General features: G+C 38.7%; 1 protein-coding gene across 1 annotated transcript in view; it reads right to left on the bottom strand.

Annotated features, from left to right (window-relative positions):
- Positions 1-584: 584 nt before the first annotated feature.
- Positions 585-17,493, bottom strand: part of CFP (complement factor properdin) — a 43,973-nt gene continuing 27,064 nt past the window's right edge. Inside the window, exons 2-10 of the mRNA XM_072429335.1 lie at positions 13,315-13,459; positions 12,310-12,464; positions 10,033-10,203; positions 8,000-8,197; positions 5,064-5,237; positions 3,845-4,036; positions 3,079-3,193; positions 1,659-1,798; positions 585-1,376 (exon numbers count right to left, since the gene is read on the bottom strand). Coding sequence (XP_072285436.1) covers positions 1,660-1,798; positions 3,079-3,193; positions 3,845-4,036; positions 5,064-5,237; positions 8,000-8,197; positions 10,033-10,203; positions 12,310-12,464; positions 13,315-13,459 — 1,289 coding nt within the window. The 3' untranslated portion in view covers positions 585-1,376; position 1,659. The remainder of the gene's footprint in view (positions 1,377-1,658; positions 1,799-3,078; positions 3,194-3,844; positions 4,037-5,063; positions 5,238-7,999; positions 8,198-10,032; positions 10,204-12,309; positions 12,465-13,314; positions 13,460-17,493) is intronic.

Below are 17,493 nucleotides of genomic sequence, written 5' to 3'. Positions count from 1 at the left end.
TTGGCTTAGGTGTCACAAGTTTTGAAATTTGACAGATAGGACGGGCCAGTATCAGATGGGTGGAGAGTGTTTTTATCAACTGATGTAAATTACGTGTAAAAAGAGGGCTGGATTAAAAAGCTCAATGGCCATATATGGCCCATGGATTGTAGTTTGCCTATGCCTGCTGTTAGCTATGATTAATTTATAATTAAATTAATCTAAACATAGACATTAAACCGCTGTATATACCACTCCTGGGCAGCAGCACCATTCAAACGGGTCAAGGGGCACTTCTGCACCGGGCCTCAATCAAAGGAGTTTGACTTTTGCAATACTGGATGTGGAGGAGGGAACCTGGGAAGTTTACCTAATGTAAGGCCCAGATATAATTGGTGGGGGCCCTGCTCCCGAGCACCAGGCAGTTGCTTATAGATTTTGGGAAAGATTTTTATAGTAACACAACAGGCCACAATAGTTTGGATAGAATTACATCATTTTGAAAACATTTGGAGTGATTAATTGCTCTTGGGAGGGTGCCAAAAAGTAGTTAACCACAGTACTAAAAAAATTCTAAATCGTCACTAAGATCCAACACAGTAATGTAATTTTAAAAGTTTTTTTCTTTTATTTTTTTAGGTATGCAATTATTTTTCAGTAAATAATGGTGATCCTGCCATGATGTTCCATGTTCAGGCTATCTCAGTTATAGAATTACAACTTTCTCCCACTTGAGTTGCCATTGTGTCCTGTGTGTCTCTTTTGGAGATTAGAAACTTCAATACTGGCCTATTGTGCAGACATGATCCACTGTTGTCATGCTGAGGAAGGTGTTGCAGAGCAATAATGTGCAGCCACCACCAGAGAGGAAAGGGAACATGTAAAGGGCTGGTTTTAAATCCATACTATAGCATGACTTATGATTCCAAAAACACTTCCTCCCTACTTGGAAAATACCAAAGCATATAATTTTTATTGGTCATTAAGAGCACAATGCTTCGAATTGTAATAAAAATTACTTAAATGCTTAAAAATAAAACAAAACAAAAAAAACACCTAAAATGTTTACTTTACATTTTTATCATTTTTGTTAAATGCATATATAGCTATGCTGATTGAGGAATAATGTGAAGATTTTTGCATTAGGGTAAAGTGCAGACAAACAGGCGTAGCCTCCACCAAATAAAGATGTGCAGAGTTTGGGTAGATCAAAGTGGGTAAAAATATTATCACAGATTTGCAAGTAACATATATTAATGTTGTGTGTATGCTTTTTTTAAATATATGCTTAACATATCTTCTCTCCATCTACTATTGTTATGTCAGCATATGAAAAAACTGCAGAGATGTGTGGAACACAACTGCAACAGCCGGAGACTAGTAAAGACTGCCAACATCTGTAACAGACAAAAATATGTTTACTGTTAACAGATTAAGAAAAACTAGTAATAATAATCACAATATTAAAATATATAATGTTTAATATACAGTATAATGAAACAATGATTTTCAGCATCCAAGTTATTATTGATAGAAAAATTGTAATTTTTTTTACTTGGTACATATCTCTGGGGTCAGTGTGGGGAAAGGGGTGTTGTTCAGGTAATACTTTGCCACACATTTTGAGGCTGCAGCGCTACTTCCAGTCTTTTGATGATGGTAGGGCAATTGATTTTTACCTTATGTGCATGGTGGGGTGTTTTTACATTCTTCGGTCTCCTGAACCTTCAATGTTTGCCCATCAACCTCAGCACATTTATACTTGGGTTTTCCCCAGAAAAAGGTTTCTGCAATCTTTGTAGCTCCCTCTACCACAGGCCTAATACAAGGAAGAACCAATCATCAGTCAAATTAAAAGAACAACACTATTTTTAACAGCATAACAACACATAATAATACATGAATCTGAAATTCAGGAAAAAAAAAACCTTTTTACGAGGTCCATCTAATTTAATACAGGTCTTTTTCCCAAGTTTTTGATTGGACAAGGTAAGTAGAAGCCACAATCCAATAGGCCTATCTATCTTTCACTTTTTTGTTTTTTTTTCCATTAGCATAAACCTTGCATACATACAACATAGCTAATTGGCTCTTGTGCTGCCTACCACAGGCATGTTTTAAACTCTGCCTTTATTTGTGTTTTTTTTTTAACTGCCTGAAGTTTATCCTTAAGAAACAAAGTTATCTCATTTATTTAAAGTTATCTACTGCAATATTCTAAAGAAAACATAGTCAATAGACCACAGTTTTAGAATCAATCCTCAAATAAAAACTGCTTTGGGTTGGTTGCCTTGGTATATTAAAAACAGCGCATTATCTTTGATCTTTAAGCCACCTCAATAAAGTTAACATTTGCCATACCTATGCAGGGAAAAGAAAATATTTTCTGACTATATCAAACCTATGTTTGAGTCCCTGCTGTTTATTGTATTTTCAAGTTCGGTGGGCAAGAGACCAATTGTAAAAAAAAAGGTCCACAAAAATTACCTATCCCAGGCAACGCAGCGAGCGCATCAAGTAAACTATTAATTACATTCATTTGTCACAGATGAGTAAATATAATCACAATTTCAAATAAAGTACCAAGCCCTGAACATAGTATTGTCACCAAAATTCCTGGGAAGGTGGGTATGTGAAAACATGTCCTAAGTGAAAGAGAGATGTTAATTCAGTACAGTAAAGTCAGTATAACACATTTTATTCACTTGCAGCATGTTCTCAAGTATAAGTATAACACATGCACTTGTTGTGTATGTTCTCATAGACATTTGACGCCCTTACCAGCAATATTGTGACAATACTATGTTAAGTGCCTTTGCAATATGCCTACACAAGTTGGCAGCTTAAAAAAGCTAACAATTAAAAAAAAAAGGCTAAATTATTTATTTTTTGCTATTAACTTGCAAACTTGGCAAAACATTAAATTGTCAAAGTGGCAAAATAATTCTTGTTTACTTATTCCACCAACTACATTCACATTTCCATGGCATGGATTCAGATTCTGATTGGAGACATGATACTCTTTAAATAGGAGCAGTAGGATAATCAGACATACAACACAGGACAGCAATACAGCCGCATGTCAGAGGAATGACTTACGGGTAATCCGGATAAGTTGGTAAACACTCTCTAAATCTTTTTCTCTCAGATTGTCCACAGGGGGAGGAACAAAGTCCCCACTGACTCCACTCTGTCCAGTAACCTGGTTCCCTCACTAAAAACATTGCAAAGCTTCAGAATTTTGTAAAATATAACACAGACATTACTTAAAAAGCAAAGTTAAGCAACATGCAAAATTAATTTGTATGCATTATTCACTGAGACTGTTCTGAAATCAGAAGTGAGCCATAAAGAGGTTTTTGGGGCCAAATTTAGATTGTTATGAGGGGTTACTGTTTTTCCTTTTGGAATTTTGTACAAATTTATATTATGGAGAATGGAACAGTTTATGCTAGAATACACCAAGGTGGATGAGAAGACCCATTTTATTCAGATGGAATTGATAGAAAATGGAAAGTTAGAATTAAGGCAGATAGATCTAATTGTTGGGAGTTTATTTATAAAGCTGTGAAATTCATGTTTACCAAAAGTTACCAAACAAATTTTGTAGGTTCATGTGTATTAATAAGCTAATCTTCATCAGAAAATGTTTGGTGTTTTTTAGATTCACTGCTTTATAAATAAACTCTTTGGAGTACCAAAGACATTAAAATGGCCAGGAGCTAACGTATTTGGCTCTACTCATTACTAAAGCATTAATTTTGAGTGGTCTGACCCTTTATTGTTACCTGCAAAGTCGTTTAGAAACCCAGCACACAAAACATGCAGCATGCAAATTCAAAGCAAAAAAGATTATTAGACTTACAAGGACACCCGTCAATATTATAGCAACTTCGACTTTCCCTGGCTTCACCTTCACACCACTTTCCCTCGTGATCTGTACCGACACAGTGGCGTTTCCTGTACTGCAGCGCTGCTCTTGAGCTACATTTTACCGCATCTCCTGATAGACGTTTGCATTCTGACCATTCATCCCAATCTGTCCATGAGCCATCAACTAAAAACTCAGAAAAAAAAATGGTTTGGCCAGGCAGCCTAAAAGTGTCCCTACATTGCAACATTTTTTTTCCCAAAACGTTCACAAACCCTTGGGCCTACAAACTTGCTTCATTTTCCAGAACGTTAGTGGGCTGAAAAAAAGGACTGCAGAGGACTTCATTCCAACTGGCTGTTAGGATTATTTTTGTAGGGGGATTAAAGAAAGGAACCTTGGGCATGGCGGGGGATGCAGACATCTGACACTGACAGAAGCTGAAGAACTTAAAAAGGGTGGACGTAGGGGACACTGGTCATGAGAGAGGTATATTCTTTTGCTGGAGCTTTTCTGTCTTTTCTAAAAAGCTGCAGGTCTTTTAATCCTCAGCTGCCATTGTACCATTTGAATAGCACTTTGAAGCACGTGCACATCAGGTAAGCGCTAGAGTTCCACCCAATGCCAGGCATATTAACGAGCATATACTGACCTTGTCCCTTCCAATTTCCTACTATCAGCTGAGGTGGCTTCTCATTTTGATAACTGACCTTTAAAAGTACTTAGGAGGCAAGTTTACAAACTGCAACAACGTTTGTCTAAATGTTTACCATCTCTTGGCCTCCTGTGGATGTTTGGGGCTAAATGTAGCAAAAGAACACCAGGGGAAGAACATGATGGTGTGGCCTTGGGATGGTGAGAAAGGTCCCAAAGCTGTTTACAGTTCAGGAAAATGTGAACCCATTTCTGGGGTTTGATGGTCCGTAGAGCTACAAAGGAGCTATAAATATAAAGCAGACTCCACACAGCCTCCAGTGGAACATTCCAGCATTTTAGCATTCATCAAAAGACATGAGGGGCAAGGCTTTTTCAAAAGGGTACTCTGCACCTCTGCTATATGGGGTCTAAATATAGTTCTTTTGTAGATATCTGGGTCCATTCAAAGTCTTCTGATGCAGAATATATTGTGTTAATATACAGTAAAAGTACAGCACCACAGATTTGTATTTAAGGTCTCTCATTCCTTATGCCCTGCAGACATCACTTTACTTACTTGGACATGGCACCTGTGTATTGCAGATGTTGTGTCTGGTTGGAGACCCAACACAGTATTTTCCTCCATGTTTAGGAGCAGGACTATCACAAGATCTCTTCTGTGCAATCCGTCCAACACCACAAGTGACAGAGCACTCCGAGTCCTTCTGCCATGCACCCCATTGTCCATCAACTGCAGAGAAATTATACACAGAAAATGATGATGGCAGGAAGGAAACTGCAAAATATGTGTACACAGTAAAACACAGCAGATAACCTATTTATAAGACGTCAAGAAAAAACTATTCTGTGGGTAGATGTGAAAATGTATAAAGATTTTTTGATATTTTCACCCAAATGTTAGTGTGCTATGTGCATTTCTTTTACATCTGTGCAATTCAGTGTGAAACTTGTAAAGGGGCTTCTTGTAATAAAGACCAGTTACTGCTGCTCCCTCTCCTTTCACAGGGTGACTAGTCTTGTATCTACACTTTGTAACTTTCTGGCTACTGAGGAATTCAGGGATAAGAAATGCAATCACTTTGCAATTCCAATGATATTGCTATGTCTAAATTGAAACATAGCAAGTGCATATTTTTGTAATGCACTCTAATGCATCGAAGTCTTGATGAGCCCTTGGATACTTTTTTTTGTCAGTTTTTATTGTTTTCCATGTATCTCTTGGGGAGATTCCCCTTAATTTCCTATTCTGAGGTTCTTACACATCTCTACCCTACTAAAATTGACTGTTATGCCGGTGAGTTTTCTCCAGTAAAATAAAGGGAATGAGGGGAGGTTTCCTCAATTGTCTTTCTGCATTTAAAACAGTAATGGTTCTGGTATATTATGGTAAATTTATCAAAATGTGATTACTGGGAAAAAAATGTACATGTTGTTTCATCTCACAGATGATACAAATAATAATATTAGGTACAAGTTGCTTGCTGTTTTGACTTCCCAGCTGTCTCTCACCACTAGAAGAGACATAACTGGTGTTTGGAGGATCGATCCACTTGACCAGGACCATGCCATTTTATTGATGTAAAATACAGTTAGGTCCATAAATATTTGGACAGAGACACCTTTTTTCTAATTTTGGGTCTGTACATTACCACAATTAATTTTAAATGAAACAACTAAGATGCAGTTGAACTGCAGATTTTCATCTTTAATTCAGTGGGTTGAACAAAAAGATTGCAAAAAATTTGAGGAACTAAAGCCTTTTTTTTTACACAATCACTTCATTTCAGGGGCTCAAAAGTAATTGGACAATTGACTCAAAGGCTATTTCATGGGCTGGTGCAAAAACAGAAAAAAACCATCTGAGAAATTGCTACAATATTAGGAGTGGCAAAATCTACAGTTTGGTACATCATGAGAAAGAAACAAAGCACTGGTGAACTCAGCAACGCCAAAAGACCTGGACGTCCACAGAAGACAACAGTGGTAGATGATCGCAGAATCATTTCCGAGGTGAAGAGAAACCCCTTCACAACAGCCAACCAAGTGAACAACACTCTCCAGGAGGTAGGCGTATCGATATCCAAGTCTACCATAAAGAAAAGACTGCATGAAAGTAAATACAGAGGGTGCACTGCAAGGTGCAAGCCTCTCATAAGCCTAAAGAATAGAAAGGCTAGATTGGACTTTGCTCAAAAACATCTAAAAAAGCCAGCACAGTTCTGGAAAAACATTCTTTGGACAGATGAAACCAAGATCAACCTTTACTAGAATGATGGCAAGAAAAAAGTATGGAGAAGGCGTGGAACAGCTCATGATCCAAAGCATACCACATAATCTGTAAAACATGGCGGAGGCAGAGTGATGGCTTGGGCGTGCATGGCTGCCAGTGGCACTGGGGCACTAGTGTTTATCCATGATGTGACACAGGACAGAAGCAGCCAAATGAATTCTGAGGTGTTCAGAGACATACTGTCTGCTAAAATCAAGCTAAATGCAGTCAAATTGATTGGGAGGCATTTTATAATACAGATGGACAATGACCCAAAACATACAGCCAAAGCAACCCAGGACTTTATTAAAACACAGAAGTGGAATATTCTTGAATGGCCAAGTCAGTCACCTGATCTGAACCCAATTGAGCATGCATTTCACTTGTTGAAGACTAAACTTTGGACAGAAAGGCCCACAAACAAACAGCAACTGAAAGCCGCTGCAATAAAGGCCTGGCAGAGCATTAAAAAGGAGGAAACCCAGCATCAGGTGATGTCCATGAGTTCAAGACTACAGGCAGTCATTGCCAGCAGAGGGTTTTCAACCAAGTATTAGAAATGAACATTTTATTTTCAGCTTTTTGATTTGTCCAATTACTTTTGAGCCCCTGAAATGAAGTGATTGTGTAAAAAAAGGCTTTAGTCACATTTTTATGCAATCTTTTTGTTCAACACACTGAATTAAAGCTGAAAATCTGCAGTTCAACTGCATCTGAGTTGTTTCATTTAAAATTAATTGTTATAATAAACAGAACCAAAAGTATATGTGAGGTTTGTCTAATTCACAAGGGAGGTTGATTAACCTTTCCTCTGAAACAAGGAGTACGCCCTATTATTTCAGGGCCTGCCTCTTCCCTCTCTAATGAAAGATGGAAAGTAAATTTGCCAAATGGTACATAAGCATACAATTACATATTTTCCCAGTAAAAAATTCCAACACTTATTTTAACTATGTAGCTATGCTTTGCTGATGTAGATAAACCGCACAGAATTGGTAGTCAGTTAGGGACACCCTACTCTCAGAAAGAAGTCCCTCCTATTAGTGTACTACATCACAGTGACAAATTCTTTTCTTTTTTACATATAATATCAAGAACAAACAGACAATTTATTTAAAAAAACACCATAACTTGCCCACCATCAATATAGAATGACAAATAAGATAAAGGAGCAATGATAGAAATCAGTTGGTAATACTGGGTTTGTGATGTTAGTTGCTCACCAGGACAGAAGGGAAGACTAGTACAATCTCTGGAGTCACGATTACTCCCTGGGCATGGATTTCCTCGGGGAGAGATTGAAGGGTTCGGGTTGTCGCACTCTCTGAATCGGGGCTGTGTTGGGAATTTTCCAGAACCTTCTATGATGCAAGAGGAGGAGCACTGGCTCCAGCCTCCCCAATTACCCCATTGACCATGAGCTGGTGGAACAGAAAAAAAATTATTAAATATCATTATTACTCTTTATATTATTATTTTTGTCATGTTTTACTTCTACCGGTATGTAGATCATTACTGTTGCCCCTGACAGTAAGAATGTACCCTCTCCACCTCTTGTACCTTGACTGGTTTGAGCTCAGCTACCTTGTTCTTCTATCTGTATTGCACTCTCCAAATGTTTCAATGAAAAACTCTACAAGAAGCCACCTATATTACAAGTGTAATGGTGTCTTGAACAAATGGTGTCTTTAATATAGTATAAAAAATGCTGTATAGGTTTTATAGCCTGGAATTTAAACTTAAAGTCAAGACTCAGCCATTACAGCACACCCATTCATGGGGGAGATCCTGCTTAGTTCATGGATGACAATAATGTTGAAAAAAGGGATCCAACTTTTTTGTACATCATTCAATCAAAAAAAAGGTTTGGGGAATGTTTTACTTTAATAATGTGATGTGTGTGAATAGAGAGATTGACAGCACACCCTCGCTGAGAATTTGATCCATGACCCCCCCCCCCCCCCCCCAACTGTACAATTTAAAACACAAACAATTCAGACACAAACAGCCCAGACAGAACATGTTATTTTCTTGTTCTGCCTTAGTGGGCCTGATTTATTATTACTATTTGTTCTCCAAGACTGGGGAAACCTTCCAATGAGATCAGTGATAAGTGCAATGATAAGATCATTACAAAGCACAAGAGGGCAATCTGGAGTAAAAGAAGTTTAGGCTCCGGATAAGGAAGGGATTCTTTACTGTAAGGTCTGTGAAAATGTGGAATCAGCTCCCTCAGGAACTAGTTTCAGCAACTACTATAGATTGCTTTAGGAAAAAGCTGGATGCTTTTCTGGAAGCACAGAATATAACTGGGTATTAAGGATTTAAAGTAAAGATAACAGAGACTGTTGATCCAGGGAACATCCGATTGCCTCATGGAATTAGGAAGGATTTTTTTTCCCCTGTTGAAGCAAATTGTACCAGGTTTTTTTTGCCTTCCTCTGGACCAGCTATGTCTTATAGGGTTTTATATCTGGGATATGTTTATTTCCCTAGTGGTTGAACTTGATAGACTTATGTCTTTTTTCAACCAAACCTACTATGTAACTATGTAATGAGAACCTGGCTCTTCCAACAAACCTGGAATAAATGTGGTCCATTTGCCAACAAAAACCAAATGATTATTAAGAAATCCATTCCAGGTTAGCTGGTTCACCCAGGTTCTCCAGTTTTGCAGAGCTATAATAGATCAGGTCCAGTGACTCCAAAGATGTAGCTGGAGGGTCAGCAACTAGCATATTCAGAAGGTCAGCAATGACAGCTCAAATGCAGGTCAGAGATAGCACCACATTTTCCAAAATATAGGCCTGCTATTATTATTATTATTATTATTATTATTATTAATAAACAGGATTTATATAGCGCCAACATATTACGCAGCGCTGTACATTAAATAGGGATTGCAAATGACAGACTAATACAGACAGTGATACAGCAGGAGAGGACCCTGCCCTGAAGAGCTTACAATATAATTTTGCATCACTTGAAGACTGCAATGGTAAATTTTCTCTATCCCCTTACAAGTTGTAACAAAAATACAAGAATGTCTTGTTTTCCCAATTGTATATGGAATCCACTTTGGGGATCACAACATTACCATTTGTATTGATAAAAAAGTTGAGTGGAAATAACAATTTTGTTGGGGATGTCTCACCAGTTCAGATGATAAAAGATATATGTGAAGTTTCCATTGCAGTTTAAATATCAATTACGAAGCATATACAGCAAAGAGTAATAAAAGATTAAATTTACTTACTAGGACAGATTTGAGAAGTGTCACAATGTTCAACCTCTTCCGCTTTGCCGTGACATGATGCTCCACACAGAGGGGGAGGATTGTTGCATTGTCGGGTGCGTTTCCTCTGTCCTTTTTCACAGGTCACAGAACATTGAGACCATGAGCTCCATTGGGACCAACCTCCAGATTCTATCAATTAACAATATGCCATAATGACAAAACATTGGTCAATCAAGCAGAGGTCATAAAAGACTAAACATGCAATTTGTAAATGTTTAGTTTAGAGTATGTACTATCTGGCATGAAATCTGTTTCCCTAAAAAAAATGGCTTAAACACAGAATTACCAAGTTGCAGGTAGTCTTCTAACCTAATGATATATTTCTTATATAATCTAATGCCTCCCTTCTGTATTATTTTCTGCACTGACTGCAATATGTCCCCCTTCTCCCTAATTCCTAAGAATGTGACATTATTCATTGCCTGCAGCAAAGTTGACAAGAAGTGTGTCCTGTGTGCAGAGATCCACTTGAATAAAGAGTTTAAAAGAGTTTATCTTTACCTTAAAGTGAACCTGTTCAGGTATTTATAGCAAGCCCTCAGTAGCTATAGGCACTGTGGAGGAACTCATCATTAAAGCTTACAAGAATCCTGTCTTTTTGATCCTTTACAATAAGTGTAATGTAGATCTGCTAGAATGAATAAGGACACAGATTTTCTTTTTGTTGTAATCTCTGAAAAATTTTGAGAATAAACCTGTATGCAGCTACATTGTAAATATATATCCATATGTTATTATATTTGTTTTGTAAATGCACATAAAATACTTTTACTTTTACATTGATCAGGCTGTCTCCATAACTGCCTATAACTGACTGAATATCTGTCCCCCCAGAGCTCCTTTATTCTCGTGACAAGATTCTTCAGGAATGGCATTTTTAAATGTTATATGAGTGAAGTGTAAATCGCTTCTCGGCCTTTTGGCTAAGATCAAGTGTAGTACCTAATCCTTCCAGTGATCAGGGTGGAAAGGCACTGGCATTCCTGGCAATAATGCAGTGTGCAAGTACCTCTGTTAAGGACGGTCTGCCTGTTCGTGTTGCTCTGTAAGGGGCCGCCCTATGCTAATTCTGCCGGCTTGGTCCACCGGAGAAGGCATGGGGCCTGCCCTGAGAAGGAGCACCCACTGGTTAGACTGACCCGCTGGTTGGTGCAGAGAAAGCTTGGTCTTGCCAGTCAGTCTGACGAGCGGTCTGAATCTCGCTTTAGTGTCGTACCCCTGGAGTGGCGATCCAGGGGCACCTTAAAATCACTGGGCCTGGGAACCCACTGATTTTTAATGTGCACTGTCACGTCACTAATATATTGATTTGGCACTTCGCCTTTTTCTGCATTAGCTGCGGCTAGTGTAGATGGGCAATTTTTAAAACTGTTGCCCAGTGTGTTATGCACTGAGCACTTATTATTTAAATGTATTTTTATGTTTGTCACTTGTAACTGGTGTGGTATTTGTTTGCCACGTTTGATGGAGGGTGCTATTCCTTTATGGGCTAGCCCTGAAGTCTTGGAGAGTGCCTTGGCCTAACAGCCAGGCGCACTCCCTTAGTGGGAGTCTCTCTTCAGGAGAGCTCCCAGCTGAGTATCTGTTGAAACCTGCCTATGCGGTCCCAGAGAGAAAAGGCCCCTCTCTGGCTTTGACCAGGGGGGCATGTAAGTCCATCCCAGCTTCAGCTGGGTGGGCTCAGTACTCAGCCCTCGTCTGGAGCTTGGCTTCGGAGGGTCTGAGGTAAAGGGTGGCCCTTCCTCTTTAGAGGAGGGATCACAAATAGTATGTGGGTGGTTTGTGTGGTGTTTTTGCACTTACACGTTTTTACCGTACATGGAGTATGTTTTAGCACAGATCGCGAGATTCGATAAAAAAAAAAAAAAAATGAGTGAAGTATAAACGAGTAATAATGGGACATGGCTATCAAGAGCAGCTGGAACTGCTCTTTGAGTGAACAGTAGGACTTTTTAAAAGCCCACCAAAACCATTGTTTTAGGTGTTTGTTGAGTTGATTGGTTTATAATGCGTTTTTTTCCCTTTTGTGCTCCAGTGGTCACTAGGACAGAAAATGAAGGTCACTCTCCCAAGCAATACCCATAAGGTAACACACCCTGACAGAGGTTACAACCCTTTCCCATCCTATCCAAAACTAAAAAATACTTGTTTTGTGAAAATGATGACACTCATTGCTTTGAAATAAACCCATTAGTAACAATTTTGCAACTGCATTGTTTATTTGCTCATACTTACGAGGACAGCAATCTTGCAGCGAGCAGGCACGAACCTCAAGACTGCCCCCCTGGCAGGCACCCTGACCTATGCAGACTCTCTGTCTTTGCTGGACCCCTTGCTGGCATGATACAGTGCACGGGCTCCATTCACCCCATTGGGACCATTCTGCTGGACTGGATGAGACAATCATGTAAGATTCATGATGCCAACAAAATAAGGATCATCTATAAACAGAAGGCTAAGATCAAACAATCATAGAAGACTTTGGCAGCTCAATTGTTTCCCCTATCCTTTACTTTTTCTTTTCTTGATCCATGGATCTAACTAATGCTGTGTAACCCAGAGAGAATGTCAGAGGTCAGAGAAACAACATAAAAAAATACAATCATACGTGCCTGCTCTTACATTTTTCTGTTTTTGACATATGTGAATTTTGATTTGTGCAGTAATTTTTTCAGTCAGTAATGTTGGATGTTAAAAATGTGTACTTTTGTGTACTTTGTTTTACAGAATCAATCCTTTCAGGAACAGAAAATGTCAGTGCAAATGGGGAAGCAGTGCTTGCTAACTGGTGAGCAGTGAACATCTGTCAGGAAAACTGGTAAGTTTTGTATATGGAATGCCTAAGGTACAACCTTTATGATACTAAAAGTAAGTAAACTGGTCCCAGAGCAAAATGCTGACATGTAGCATCCTCAGTGCTAGTGTCAGTATCTCACAGAGGAAAGAAGGAAACACAGTACACACATTGGCTGATACACTGAGCCAGAAGGGAGATGGAGACACTGGTGAGGGGTGTAACTGTTCAGGTGATAACTCACAACCTACCACACCAGAGCCAGGAGAAAATAGACACACAAATGAGGCGCAGAAAAGCGCACTAAGCCTGTAGTACTAGGTAGGTGGGGTGGGGGGATAGCCACAGTGGAGGGACACAGAAATACAAGATTAAAACCACAGTGGCATACAGATGAAGAGAACAAGTGCAAACTCAGCTGTAATTTTTTCTTTCACTCAACTTACCGGCAGGCTTGGCATGGAGAAAGAGGATCCCGCTTAAAAGCGTATTTAATATTTAGGCAGCAATCCAGGTGAGACACACCTTCTCCAAGGTAGTCCTGGCATTCACCAGTCACCATGTTAACTTCAGCATAACACAGAACATCATCTAGCCATAACAAAAAGAAAAACACATATTTCTTACTCAATAGTACAATAATACAATCATTATTTACAATGTGTAATAACCCAAAGCCATCTGCATTTACTTCACCGGAGTGAGATCAGCAAGAGATTGAATGATTTAGATTACTTTGCTTGACAAAACTATCTATGCCTGTATTACATAACCCCTTATGGTGTTATTTACAGATTAAAAGAAGGAACAACTGTCACAAAATCTTCTGCATTGGCCCTCTGATTATTCTTACATATATACCAAGCATACAGTACTGTATGTATGTTTTTTTTATATCAATACATTTTTTATGAGATTTTCAGAACTTGTATAACAGAAATAAAGGAAAACACACAAAAGAAGAAAGCAATCGATCCAGGTCAGGAGTAGTATGCTGATGCTGATAGAATCATTAACAGTTGCAGACATCCTCTCCAATACCATGGTATCAGTACTTTATAGGCATTCTCTTGGGTGATAACATTTAATAACAGCTTCCCATATCTTTTCTAATTCTTCTGATGCAGTACTACATATAGGAAATATACCATCCCTGAAAAGGGCTGCAAATTGCAAAGGGGAGCGGCCATAATCTCAAAGCAAAGCAAGCAAATAATGTTGAATCTGCATATAACGGTGTATATATATATATATATATATATATATATATATATATATATATCGGTTTGTTGAGGGCAAAGCCCAATGTTCCTGTAAATAGGCAAAGGATTTCACTTCTGTAGTAGTATAACTCGTGTGCAAAATGCACCGGCATAGAAGTCCACCAATGAAATGCAGCTAAGTTGTCATAAGCTGGTTCAAAAGAAGGACAGTGTATTATTCCTGTCAGAGGTGTTTGGACATCAGCCCTACAGGCAACTTTAATCTATCCCAGAGTCCCAGCACATATGACAGAGTGGGTCCTCCACTAATGGTCCTTTAGCTGGCGGAATCCACAGTAAATTATGCATCAGCACTGAGGGAAGTTCACCTACATGCACATGAGCTCAAATTGAAAAATCTATAGTACGATGTAATGCCACCATAGCCGCAAACATTTAAGCTGCAAACATAAATTTATAAAAATTTGGGACCGATAAGCCTACCGATAATTTAGAGTGCTATAAGACTTTTTCAGGGACCCAAGGTCTGTGGGGGTGCTATATAAATTGAAGCACTTTTCTTTGTTTAGCTTTAGGACCCCCATAGGGACCAGAATGGGAAGGGTACGAAATAAATAAAGGAACTGGGAGATAAGACGTTTTGATTGGATCTTACCAAGCCATGACAGAGGGAAGCCTTGCCATTTAGTGCGCAATGTAGAAAGCTCTTTGAATAGTGGTGGATAGCACTGGGGAACAATTTTGAACAAATTTTTTGTTGACTTCAATTTTTAAGCCTATTTACACTAAAATAGGTATGCTGATTCTGAAAGTGCAGTAAGTTTTCTTCTATCACGTCAAGTTTTTTCTCTACCGCTTATATTAATGCTATTACTGTGGCGTGGATTTGTGTAGGCTATTCATTTACACGCAAGACAAGGTGGTCAGAGGTTGTGCGCTGCTCTACGTAGTGAATAGGCAAAATTTATTTTTCTACTTATACGCGTATTTCCTTTCTTTCAGCTCATGTCTGGCTCTACTGTTTCTCGTCGTAAGTGCCTAAACAATCCTGATTCATTTTGTTATATCTGTGGCAGTTTCACAATTCCCAGTCAAAGGGCAAACATCACCACATTTGTAGAACAAGCCTATTTGGCATTTTTCAAAGTTAAACTTGATGATCAAGATAAGTCTTGGGCCCCTCATAAGGTGTGCAAACAGTGTGTCGAAGGTTTACGAATGTGGACAAAGGGAACGTGATAAGATGCCATTTGGTATACCTATGGTTTGGTGAGGGTCAGGAGAACATTTCAGTGACTGTTACTTTTGTATAGTGAAAACTTCAGACAAGAATAAAAAGAAAAATAAATTTAACATATAGTGTCCTTGTCTACCATAGGCTTTATGCCCAGTGGCTCATTTAGATGAAATCCCAGTGCAATATCACCAACACAAGTGGGTCATCTGTGTTGACCTTAAAATGGTATGCTTCCTTCTTGGTCAGCAACGCGGATACACGAAGTATCCCTGTTATCTGTGCATGTGGGACAGCAGAGCTCGTGAGAGGCATTGGCTGGAAAGGAACTGGCCTCCAAGATCTGCCCTAAAACCAGGTGATCCAAACATTCAACAGGAGCCACTTGTTGATAGAAAGAATATTATATTACTGCCTCTGCACATGAAACTGGGACTGATGAAGCAGTTTGTTAAAGCTTTGCTAACTGAAGGAGACTGTTTCAAGTACCTAATTTTGGCATTTTCTAGCCCGTCATTTGAAAAAATAAAGGCCGATGTGTTGGATGGTCCACAGATTTGGCAGCTCATCCAAGATGAACATTTCATCAGGACAATGACAAAAGTGGAAAGAAATGCTTGGTTATAATTTAAAGCCATTGTCAAGGACTTTCTTGGAAACACATGAACAAATAATTAATAATTAATATTAATTAAACTTTGGAGAGCTACAAAATGCTTGGTTGCAGTGTTAGCATCAAGGTGCTTTTTTTGCCTAGGCATCTTTCTAACTTCCTAAAAAACCTTGGTGTAGTCAGTGATGAGCAAGGTGAACGATTCCACCAAGATTTGAAGGTCATGGAAGGACGGTATCAGGGTAGATGGGATGTACATATGATGGCTGACTATTGTTGGAGCATCTGGCGGGATTGTCCTAACAAAAGCTATAAGCGTGCATATTTACCTTAACCGCTTACCCGATTAATTTTCAAATGTTTTACTGTAAAAAAATGTTATAGAGTAACAATAAATCCTTTGTACGAACAAAAGAAATTTAAATAGACAGTACATTCAAGTTATTTCGATAATTTTTCATTGTATGTAAAATTTGTATGTGCCAACCAACCATTCATAGTACATCAACAAAATCATAATCCTGATCACAAGACACTAAACAGATAAAAAGAAAAACATGGATTAAACAACCTGAATGGCCTCCAAAAAAAAAGGGGAGGGGGACTGAAAATTGCTCGGAGACACGCAAGGGGACATCCAAGACTAAGTGCATCTACACCCTTGCACATTCCAAGAGGAGTTAATGCACTCAAGTGGGGGGTCATGTCACAATCAAACAAGCTGTGAAACCTTATATGCAAAAGGAGTGTTAGCAAGGACTCAACAGATAAAGAAAGAAAAAGAATTACCACAAACCAGTAAAAAGGGTATATCCATCAGAACTGCAGTGATGTAGTCTGCCTGCAAAAGGCAATGATAGTGAAAACAAATGTCACTTTACTAAACCGAAAAAATGTATAGAAAAAATATTAACCCGGGCTTTCATCCTGGAGACTGTAAGCTGAAAACCTGAGATCCCAATCAAGCTAGGAGCAGTGTGAAGAGCTACATTGAGAAGAACTGACAGCCGTGGAAGGGACAGTGTTGCGAGCTTGTGGTGACATCTGCACTGGGGGAGTAGAGGGTAAATCCGGAGCCTGCAAACCTTGAGCAACCAAACAAGCATGTGCTTCTTCAGGGGATGCAATTTGATGCGGACAGTAGCTGGAATAAAATCTTAAAGGGAAAAAATGTTTGTGCTGTTCAAATGTTTAAAACATCTATATGCGCTAAGAAAAAAAGCATATTTTAAAATGACTTATTTCTTTCCTGTTGGGCAAGAGTTAACAGAGTTCAGCTCCTCTACATAGGCGCCTATATAAACGCTTACGATGCCTGATCGGAGGAGCCGCCTGGGGGTAAATATTGCGAGTCTCCGCAGGCTAAACCTAGGCTTTGCCATCAGACTAGATTTTCCCACAAAAGTCACAAGCACACACACGTTCTTGTTTGCTTCTATAGATATATATGTGTGTATATATATATATATATAATTTATATATATATATATATATATAAATTATATATATAAATTATATATATATACACATATAATTATTGTAGTATATAATTATA

Source organism: Pyxicephalus adspersus, chromosome Z, assembly GCF_032062135.1.
Source record: "Pyxicephalus adspersus chromosome Z, UCB_Pads_2.0, whole genome shotgun sequence".
Lineage (NCBI taxonomy): Eukaryota > Metazoa > Chordata > Amphibia > Anura > Pyxicephalidae > Pyxicephalus > Pyxicephalus adspersus.
Note: the sequence above shows the minus strand (reverse complement) of the source record. Positions and strands in the feature narration are given on the sequence as shown.